Source organism: Nilaparvata lugens, chromosome X, assembly GCF_014356525.2.
Source record: "Nilaparvata lugens isolate BPH chromosome X, ASM1435652v1, whole genome shotgun sequence".
Classification (NCBI taxonomy): Eukaryota; Metazoa; Arthropoda; class Insecta; order Hemiptera; family Delphacidae; genus Nilaparvata; species Nilaparvata lugens.
This window is the reverse complement of record NC_052518.1, coordinates 31,258,361-31,270,577: the sequence shown is the minus strand read 5'-3', so window position 1 is coordinate 31,270,577 and position 12,217 is coordinate 31,258,361. Positions and strand designations below refer to the sequence as shown.

Below are 12,217 nucleotides of genomic sequence, written 5' to 3'. Positions count from 1 at the left end.
TGCTAAATTTGTATGAGAAGAAAACTGTCAACAAACAGAAAACTACTGTTGGATTAGAAGAATGTATTTCAAGTCAGTTTGCTAGATGAGTAAATGGAAAAAATAATAATAAACTTACATTGGTTTCGCTGTTGATTGGCGCTGCCATAGGCGAGGTTTGATCTGCTGACTGCGACGTAGTGTTGTAGGAGTTTCAAACTGATACTAACGGAAGGATGCAGTTTTTCGTCATTATATATTATCAACTTGATGAATATAGATGGTAAGAAGTTCAAAGAAAGTATATCTGTTTTGTGCATATGTTGTATGCGAAATTTAGTACAGATGTTTCATTCCCGGAACACTGATAAGGAAAAATATCGTTTGCAAATTTCTTAAGGACAATTAACGGGCAAAATGTGTGCACCTTGCGTCTCTGTAACAGACTTTACATCTGCCAATGTTAGCTGAGTGAAAGATATTAATTTATTCATTGTGCAGTGCACATGCATACTTATATAATTATTGCAAACCCCACATGTTCTGCGTGATAACAAACTGACAGTTGATGGCACCGAGCGGCTCAAAATTATAAAAGCATCGAGCAACATGATATTGCTCGCATTCGATTATAGTGTGACGTTTCATGCACAGTGCAAATGGACAACCAACAAACCGATAAAGCAGCAGCTGCAGCAACAAGTGAAGAAGCAGCAACGCCAACAATCAACACGTAAGTATAATGAAATATTTTTTGAAATTAATTTACAAACTGTAAAAAAGTAGCAACAAGTTTTGTGAGTGTTTTCATTGTCAATAATGATTGGCGGTGAGAACATTGTCACGTTTTCATTGACAATAATGATTGGCAGCAATAATGATTGCAAAACAAATATGATTAAAATGTTATACTCTAACAATCAAACTGAAAAAGCGGCGGCGGCAGTAAACAATTTGACTACTTTAATTTCTATTTTGAAAACAATTGTCTTGCTCTAACAACTGCAAACAAATATGTATAATGGCGGCTGAGGAGGTAATAATTGTGCTTGAAGTAAACTGGAAAATATACTATCTGTAAACAGATTTATGATCATTCAATAATGTGCGTTTGCAAATAAATGTATACACACACACACACACATACACACACACACACACACAACACACACACACACACACACACACACACCACACACACACACACACACACACACACACACACACACATACACATACACACACACAGTCATTTTATTCTATACAATTATTTCATTCTATATGTTTGTTTTTTCAGCCTGGTTGAGATGATAGCGGTCGACAAGGAGGTGGAGGTGGAAATGGCGGATGAGGAATGGTGTGTGGTTGACAGCAGCGATTCGCCGCCGGCAAAACGTGTCCACTTTTCCTCAGCGTGTGATACGCCAAAACGTGGTGGAAAAGGTCAGGGCCACGGCATTTATTTTGCCGATCAACGCGTCATCGCTCAGGGCAGAGGAAGAGGCCGCCAAATTGATGTGGGTGGAGTGAGTGCGGAGTCATCATTGCAACAGTCCAGTCGTAATAGTGGACACCAAGCTGAAGCATCATTGATTCTGCTAGACGTGACAAACTCAACTCAACCGAGAGTCGTGAACGCTACTGCTACTAACATCGACAACAAAGTTGAAAACATTGACCCGCAAACCTCTTCAAAGCGGTAAGATGGCAAAACCTATTACCTATTATTACTACTACTACTACATCTACTAGCAAAATTGAAAAACTATGGATTATACTATTGAACGAAGTACTAGCATAAATTCGAGTGCAGTTCGCTACAGATTTGTTTTTAGAAAAATATTCATTGATGTTGTTCAAACATTATTGCAAATTTTAAAGCCGAAAGTAATTGAATTAATTGTTGAAGAAAGTGATAATTTTGACAAAAATATTAAATGGTATTTTGTTACAACTGTTCAATTGAAAAAAGTAAATGTTGATAGCGGCAGCAGCGATCAATCGCAACAAGAAGAAATCGTTGAAACTATGACAAACGCATCATTTTACATTTATACGTCATTGTTAATTAATGTTGATGAACAATTAGATATTTTGCAAGATCAATTTATTAGTGGTGTAGAGAAAATTGAATCAATGCTTGATAAGTTTATTAGATACGGTAGTGGTTGGACTGTGGTTAGAATCATTTCATTTGATTTGAATATTACTCGTTACAATCCTTTAGCTGGCGGGAATAGTACATACATTGAAACACCTGATTTTATAAAAGCAAAAAGAGCCGTTATAAATGTAAAAAACACAAATGATAGTAAATGTTTTGTATGGAGTGTACTTAGCTATTTTCATTACAGACGTTGTAATATGAATGTTGACTATCTGAAGCAATTTGAAAATAATCTAAATTTGACCGGTATTAAGTTTCCTACTACAGTGCATGACATTAAAAAATTTGAAGTGCAAAATTTAAACATTTCTATAACAGTGATTGCTTATGATGCTGCTAAAAAAAAGTTTTTCCTGTACCGTTGTTCAATTTACAGACAACGCGAACATAAAATCAATCTTCTACTATTGTCAAATGATACAACACCGAAAAAATGGCATTATGTTCTGATAAAAAAGCGTCAAGGGTATAACGGATTGTCACGGCTACTGAGTCATCACTTGTCTTTGCATAATGGACAAGTGTTCATTTGTCCATATTGTTTTAACAAATTTACAACTAACCGGCAAGCAAATTGTGATGGAAAAACCAATCTAGAAAAACATATGGATTTGTGTTCGACATTTGCAATACAAAGAACAGTACTACCTAAACAGGGTGAAATGTTAAAGTTTAAAAATTTTTCGTACACACTAAAAAATAAGTACATTGCATTTGCCGATTTTGAAAGTTTTATTGTACCAACAAATAATGGTGAGGACGACGATGAAAATGTTGATGATTTGCTCGGAACTGATATAGGAAATAGCTTTACAAGGAAAACACAAAAACATGTTGCTTGCGGCTATGCATTTATTATTTTAGACGAATCAGGTAAAATATTCTACGGCCCACGCGTTTATAGAGCTACAAGTGTTGGCGAGAAAATTATTGAGCAATTTCTTGATGAGATCATTGCCATAGGTCGAAACTGTCCCTTTGATATGCAACAAGAAGTGCCCATGATTGAATTAAATGAAGAACAATTATTAGCTTTTAACAATAGTACAGTATGTTTTTTGTGCAACGATGAATTTAAAGCCAACAAAATTCGTTTTAGGCACCATTCTCATACAACAGGAAATTTTCTCGGTGCAACGCACAAGTCATGTAATTTAAATGCAAAAGCACCAAAACTATTAAACTGTTTTTTTCATAATTTTCGCGGATATGATAGTCATTTCATTGTTAAGGCATTAGCAGGACGAAAGGAGAAAATTGATTGTATTGCAAACTCATCAGAAAAATTCCTCACAATTACAGTAGATCGAGTACGTTTCCTTGACAGCTATCAATTCTTAAGCTCAAGTCTACAGTCACTTGTTGAATCTTGCAAGTGATACAGAAAACATTGATACTAATTTCAAAGTAATGTGTAAAATATTCAACGATAAAAATCATCAAAAACTTTTACTATGTAAAGGCGTGTACCTGTATCAGTACATAACAGATGCTAAAAAATTTGAAGAACAACAATTGCCAGCAATTGACTCATTTTACAGTACACTTAGTAACACAGCATTGCAAGTAGAAGATTACGAGCATGCACAGAAAGTTTGGCGCGAATTTAACATAAACTCATTGGGTGAATATCATGATCTTTACCTTTTGTCAGATTGCTTACTGCTGGCAGATATTTTTCAAAATTTTAGGACTGTATTTTTTGCAATTTACAAACTGGATGTATCACACTTTGTATCGTTACCACATTTTTCGTTGAATGCAATGTTATATTTGACTAAAGTACGTTTAGAATTAATTAGCAATGCTGATATGAACTTGCTCATATGCTCATAGAATCTGGTTTACGCGGTGGTCTGTCAGTCATTCCCCACCATCATGCAGTCGCAAACAATAAATATATGGGCGCAAATTATAACCCAGCTATTGAAAATAGTTTTTTGCTCTATCTTGATTGTACAAGCTTATACGCACATACAATGATTGCCTACAAGCTACCTGAATCAAATTTCAGATTTTTATCACAAGATGAAATTACAGCTTTAGGCGATTTTACAAGTATTCACGATGAAGCCGACACTGGCTATATAGTTGAAGCAGACCTGTCCTATCCAGTTAATTTACACGAATTACATAACAGCTTTCCCCTGGCACCATTAAAAGATCAGCCGCCTTACAACCTGTTCTCTTCATATCAAACAGACAACACTGTTGCTCTGCGCAGAGAAGCGGCCGCACACCGCCCATCTCCCAACACCGCTGCCGCATCATCACGTCTTTCAGCCACCCTTTATAATCGTAAACGATATGTACTCCACTATAGAAATTTGAAACTTTATTTAAGCTTGGGCATGAAATTGACTGCTGTACATAGAGTAATCGCTTTTCATCAGTCATACTGGCTTAAACCGTATATTGATTTGAATGCGCAACTGAGAAAGGAAGCAAAAAATTCATTTGAACGTACCCTCTTTAAATTTCTTTCAAATAGTCTGTTCGGAAAATTGATGGAGAATAATAGGAAAAGAATAGATTTTAAGCTTATTATTTGTCAGAAAAAATTGGAAAGTTTGATTGCAAAACCAAGCTGTAAACGATGGATTGTGTTTGATAAAGACATTGTCGCTGTACAAATGTGTAAAACAGAAATAAAATTAGATCGACCAATTTATGCTGGTTTTTCAATTCTTGATTTGAGTAAATTTACAATGTTCAATTTCCACTACAACACACTAGTAATAGACTCGTTGCTATATCATATCAAATCGGACGATATCTATGCAGTTATCAAACAAAATCTTCAACATTTTGACACAAGTGCTAATCCTGTCACACATTGTTGTTATAGTCAATTGAACCATGGTGTGCCTGGCACATTTAAAGATGAATTAAAATCTGGCATTATTACCGCTTTTTGCGGTCTTCGTGCAAAACTTTACAGTTTTGAATATGTACTAAGCAGTAGTGCTAGTAGCAGCAGTAGTAGTAATAGTAGTAGTAGTAGTAGTAGTAGTATTAAGGATAGTTCTTATGAAAAATTTAGTAAGCACGCAGCTAAAGGCGTAGCGAGAACAATTATAAACAATAAACTAAGATATGATATGTACATGAAATGTCTGACAGATAGATTAATTCAACATGAATGCTTTTCACAATTACGCAGTTATTCACATGATATTTATCAAATATCGTGTGCCAAAGTTGCATTATCACCATTTGACACAAAAAGATACATTGAATCAAACGGTATAGATACGAAAGCGTGGGGTCATTATTTAATAGAAGAGAGAAGAAGAGAAGATATTGATAGGAGCAGCAGCAGCAGAACGGCTAGCAGCTCTGGTGTTACACCAGACTGATCGCAGCAGTGAGAGAGAGAGAGAGAGAGAGGAAAGTGGAGCAAGAAGCTATTAGTGAAACCAGTTCATATTAGATACAACAAGCACCACTCCGACACAGCTCAGTGTTGAACACGAAGAAGAAGGAGGCAGAAACAACATCCGTGTAAAGAAGAAGAAGAAGAAGACAAAGAAAGATCGCTGTTGAAGACAGTATAGCAGTGCTGCAGGTGTGACTGAACTCTAGCAAAAACAATCACGCACACACGCACAAGCACGCGCGCACCCACATTCGTGTAGGGGAGAACAGAACGAAACCCCAAATATGTCAGATTTGCAACAGAAAATTGCTCAGGAATTACACCGTCCAGCGCGAAGAAAATTCAACAGACGTAAATATAATTATATTAAAAGGAATAAAAGACCTCATTCAAATTGATTTAATTGAATTGCCAGAATTTGCTAGAGCAAACAACGGCTATCGTTATGTTTTGATTGCAATTAATTGTTTTTCACGTTATGCTTTTGCTGAACCATTAAAAACTGAAACAGGAAAAGAAGTTGAACGAAAATTAGCGCAAATATTAGTGTTAAATAAAGGTATAAAAAATGTGCAAAGCGATTTAGGTCGTGAATTTTACAATAAGGATGTTAAACAACTATTCGATAGGTTAAACATTAATCATTACAGTGTATTTTCTGAAATTAAGGCGGCTTTTGTTGAAAGATTGAACCGAACACTGAAATCACTTTTGTATGAACGACTAACTGCTAGCGGCACGCAAAAATGGTTAAACATTTTACCGGACATTGTTTATCAATATAATAACACTATTCATTCAGCGATTGGCATGACACCGGCCAGTGTTAGACGATGTCATGAAAAGCATTTGATCATGTTACAGTTGAAAAAGACAAAGCAATCGCCGCGTACAGTTTATCGACCAAAGTTTGCATTAGGCGACGTAGTGCGAATAAGTAAGTTTCGTCAGGTTTTTGATAAAAGTTTTAGATTAAATTGGTCGCCAGAACTGTTTATAATTCACGGTGTTTATCCCACACAACCGCCAACCTATGTAATTCGCGATCTTATCAATGAAATCATACAAGGCAGATTTTATAGTGAACAATTGATGAAAACAAACTTAACACCGTCCGAACAAAATACATATTTAGTTGAACGAATAATACGAAAATCAAACAATAAATATCTCGTTAAATTGTTAGGCTTTGATAAAACTAGCTGGATAGATAAGAGTGATATTATTACTCCGTCTGTAAAACAGAAGAAACTGTGTGCAATGCGCAAAAATCATTAAATTTATTTGCATATTGTTTCAGATATGATATAAACATAATGTCAATGGCAATGGATGCGCCACTGTTGTTCTATTTGCTGAATGGTAACGATGCGTGTAGTGTTATTAAAAGAATAATTGATCTTTTGTGTACGCTTGAAGCGATGTGTGTAAAACGTGTTGATATTGAAAAATGCTTTCTAGTTAGCTTATGTAAAAAAACATTTTACAGTGATGTTGTTGTTGTTAATGTTGATGATGATGATGATGATGATGATAGTAGGTATCATTTAAGTATATGCTCATATAACAATGTATTTTTAAAAGATGCAATTCAAAATGCAAGCAGCGTATTTGATGTAGTAGATACTTGTATCTGTGCTCAATTTTCTATGCAACTAAACATACTTTACTCGCAAATTAAATCAATAGACTTTAATGTAGCTGATGTTGATGAAGATGATGATGATGATGATGATGATGATAAGAAGAAAGAAAAGATATTAATTTATATTTTAGATTATTGCATGTCAATGGCTAATCTTAATTAATGCGTGTGACGCTGCTAACAGCTATACTGTATTATGTGAAAGGGAAAAACACACGCTTTGTAATAATTTACAATTTTTTATAATATTGGCAAAAAACACTGTCAACTTTGTATGTATTATCACTGTCTCAGATTTGTCGCCACTTACCTTACTGCAACTGTCAACTTTGTATGTATATTTTCACCTTTTATGTATGCAGCTGTCAACTTTGTATGTATATTTTCACTTTTTATGTATGCAGCTGTCAACTTTGTATGTATTTTCAACTTTTTATGTATTGTCAACTTTGTAAGATATTGTCAACACACTTGTTTTAGCTGCTGCTGTATGTATCTAGTATTTTTAATAAACTGTGAACATTGTATGTGCGTGTTTTCTTCATTCATAAACCGCTTGTAGTATACACACACGCACACACACACACACACACACACATCAGATGTAGCAATGTTAACAGCATAGTTGAACTGTAGACACGCATGTGTGAACAGCAAGCGCGCGCGCGCATCAAGAGTTAATGATTAGTTGTTATTATTATGACATCAGCAAAAGAGTCAATAGCAATAGTTAACTTTGATAATCTAATTGTAGATACAATTTTAATAGCAATAGAAAATCTCTTGCAGTGTTCATGGATCTATCAAAAGCTTTTGATACGATACCTCACAATATATTATTAAACAAATTAGATAGGGCTGGAATTAGAGGTGCAGCAAATGATTTATTTTCTTCATATTTGACTGAAAGGAAACAATACCTACATCTTCAGGGTCAAACTGATATTAAATATATGTCAGGTTTCGGCTTGCCTCAAGGTTCTGTGCTTTCACCAGTTCTTTTTTTGTTATATGTGAATGACCTACTCAAACTAAACCTCCAAGATTGCACCACTCTGTCTTTTGCAGATGACACTGTATTGATCTTCAGCGGCAAAAGCTGGGTAGAAACTTTCAATATAGCCAATAGAAACCTAATAATTATTAGAAAATGGCTTCAAGATCATATCCTGACTTTAAACGCTGACAAAACTAAGTATATCACCTTTTCACCCAATATAACTGGACAACCAGCAACAGATTTAAATCTTAAAATAGGGACAACAAATAATAACAATGAAAACTCTACAGATAATACAGAAGCACAAAAAACATTAGAAAGGGTTCACACGATTAAATATCTTGGTATATTATTGGATCAACATTTAAAATGGAACAAACACATAGATTATTTGTGCTCAAAGTTGAAATACCTCATTTACATTTTTTACAAAATAAATAAAATAAAAAACATAGACATTATACGGAAAATTTACTTTGCATACGCTCACTCATTATTTCAATATATTAATGAAGTATGTGGAGCTGCTTATGATACACATCTGAAGAAATTATTTATTTTACAAAAACATATTATAAGAGCAGCATTAGGAAGACCTCGACTCTATCCTAGTAGGGACATTTTTCTTGAATTTAAGGTCCCTACAATAAGACAGAATTATATGAAAAATATAATACTCCATATCAATAAGAATAAATCTAATTTTCCTGCACAGATAACACCCCATAATACACATCCTAACAATAGATTCAACACAGAACTCATTAAGCTAACCATATGCAGGCATCAATTTACCTATTATTGCAGCTACATTATAAATAAAATTCCAAACGATTTTATAGATAAACAAATGACACGTAATTTAAGCAAAAGCATAGATTATTGGATTGAGCATAACATATTCTTCAAACTAGTTGTATAAAGTATAATATTGTATCCAACAAGCATTGTTACTAAAAACATTGAGCAATGGTTTTTTCATTTTCACGTTCTCGAACCAGGTATTGTAAATGTTCCCTCATCATCGTATTTTTTTATATGTATTCCCTGTGTGAAATATTCACTTCATGATGGCCTCAAGACGTCACAGTGGTAAATTGGATTCTACTTTGTCATATAGTATGTACTATTCTTAAGTTTTTAATTTTTTTTTCTGAGCCTTTGAGACTTTTGTATATTGCTGTAATACTTTCTTTAGCTCTTTTTATTTTAATTTTTATATCACTTCTTACTTAACCTGAATTGAAGCAGAATAATTTAACCGCAACTCACTGCCAACACACAAGGACTCTTATGTTGGCAGTGCCGAATATTACATTGATTACGTTGATAATTATTGTTGTGCAAGTTACAATAAATGTTTATTTTTAGGTGATTGTATATTGCATACTTTAGTGATTGTATTGCACAAATATTTGTATGTGATTTTTGGCAATAAAATTCAATTCAATTCAATTCAAAACAAGTGGGCAAAAATTGTCTAGATAGAAAAAAGCATGGTGAGTTTTTGCCAAGTTCAGCTAGAATTCTAATTTGTGGTGCATCAAATTGTGGAAAGACAAATGTACTGCTGAATTTAATATTCGATAAAAATGGATTAAAATTCAAAAACCTATACTTGTTCAGTAAGTCTTTGTATCAGGAAAAGTATAAATTATTGGATGTTGTTTTTTCAAAACTCAAGTGTGTAAACTACTATAAATCTGACAACATTGAAAGTATACCACAACCGAATGATATTGACACTCATTCACTGATAATATTTGACGATTTGAATGTTACACATGTGCCGCAAATACGTAATTTTTTCACAATGGGCAGACACAAAAGCATAGATTGTGTGTACTTAATTCAAAGCTATGGCGCAATTTCAAAACATCATATCAGAGACAACGCAAATATGCTGATTATTTTTAAAATGGATATGCACAATTTAAAATTAATATTTAGAGATTTTGTTGGAACTGATATGACATTTGTTGCATTCAGAAATCTATGTTCAGATGTATGGCAAAGCGGAAATCATAGTTTTATTTCAATTTTCACTGAGTGTAAACCAGATGCTGGTAAATATCGTAATTGTCTTGGTAAGTATATTGATCCAAGTGTGTATAGCAGCAGCAGCACCAATTGACATGTGTCAATTCTCATCATTTGTTGTTGAGCCAGTGTAGGTGAAAGAACTAATTATCATTCTACTACTTCTAGCAATATGCATAAAATTAAATTAAAAAGAAAAAAACAAAGAGGAGGGCGAGGACGTGGACGAAGATGAGGACTAGTGCAACGTGATCATCATCATCGTCATACTAGTAAAGTAATTGACAGGATAAAAGGTTTGCGTAAGTCAATTATTAATAAACATAGATCATTAACTAGTATGATTAGGGAAAATGATTCGATTAGACAAAAATCATTAGAACCAATTATCAATCCACTAAAACAATTGAAAGATACACTTGTACAACATGCACACACTAGTAGCAGACTTAAAGAAGAATCAGAGGACGAAGAGGAGGAGGAGGAGGAGGAGGAGGAGGAGGAGGAGGAGGAGGAGGAGGAGGAGGAGGAGGAGGAGGAGGAGAAAGACGCGGGCAAGGAAATGGATGTGGATGAGGGTTTGAATAGATCTAATGTAAGTGATATTTTGAATAAAACAACAATAACAGTGGATTTTATTGATGAGTATATACGTGAATTTCATAATGGAAAACTAAATAATTGTATATCTTATGGTATATGTTATGATAGTAAACTAAATGAATACTATATGGGTGTAAAGGATATTAGTATTGCCAATGGTTATTTGATTATCGACAATAATAATAAGTATCGTTTAACAGTTGGTTTGTGTGAACTTCTATTTAAAAAATAGCCTGACCAGAAACTGTACACAGAACGTGATTTAAGAAAATATCGTAATATATTGCAGCTTACCGCTGCTCATTTAGATAGACGCGGTTATGTAAAGAGAAATACAGGCTATAAATCACAAATTATTCAATCTTTATTTCCATCGAGTAGTAGTAGGAAAAGAAAAAGATCTAGGATTGATGATGCAGCGGCAGCAGCTGTTAGTGGTATGGGTTTTATAAGAAATGAATCTACTAGTCGACAGTATGTCTACTGGGATAATCCAAATGAACTGATAGACAGATTAGATATTCTGCTTTCATCACAGCAGGCGGGAAATAGATCACATTCAGTTGAAATAGCTTCTATTATTGAAGAACTGAAAGAAAGTGGTATTATATTAGGTGGCAATGTTGCTTTTAGTCGTTAGTATGTGTTTAACACTTGACAAGAATAGAGATGTCGGGCAGTAGCGCCACCACTGCAGTGAGTAGTACAATAGATCGATTTGGTAGGACACATCATGTGTTTAATACAACAGCACCATTAGTTTTAAACAGTGGTTGTGAATCATCAGCAGCAGCAGCAGCAGCAGAAGCAACATCATCATTAGTGGCAGCAAGTAGAGAATATTTAGACAGTAAACTACTTGAATTATCATCAAATATATTCAATAAACTTCAGTCTGATCCATTGTCACCGCTAGTTAACAGAGAATACTTGGACAGTAAATTGCTTGAAATATCATCAAATATATTCAATAAACTTCAGTCTGATCCATTGTCACCGCTAGTTAACAGAGAATACTTGGACAGTAAATTGCTTGAAATATCATCAAATATATTCACTAAACTACAGTCTGATCCATTGTCGTCGCTAGTTAACAGAGAATACTTGGATAGTAAATTAAAGGAAGTTTCAACTAGTATAATCCAAAAACTACAGTCTGATCAATAATCACCGCTAGTTAACAAAGAATACTTGGACAGTAAATTGCTTGAAATATCAACAAATATATTCACTAAATTGCAAACTGAATCATCTGATTTAGTAGATAGGAAATATTTAGACAGCAAATTACTTGCAATATCAACTAGTATATTCCAAAAACTACAGTCTGATTTGATTACTAAAAAAGTGTTTGAAAGTAAATTGCATTCAATGTCTGATATATTGAAGGAGATAGCACAACAA

General features: G+C 34.1%; 1 protein-coding gene across 1 annotated transcript in view; it reads left to right on the top strand.

Annotated features, from left to right (window-relative positions):
* Nucleotides 1-638: 638 nt before the first annotated feature.
* The window catches only part of LOC120354543, a 52,952-nt gene continuing 41,373 nt past the window's right edge, over nt 639-12,217 (top strand). The window contains exons 1-3 of the mRNA XM_039441883.1: nt 639-712; nt 1,277-1,678; nt 6,826-6,952. Coding sequence (XP_039297817.1) covers nt 639-712; nt 1,277-1,678; nt 6,826-6,952 — 603 coding nt within the window. The remainder of the gene's footprint in view (nt 713-1,276; nt 1,679-6,825; nt 6,953-12,217) is intronic.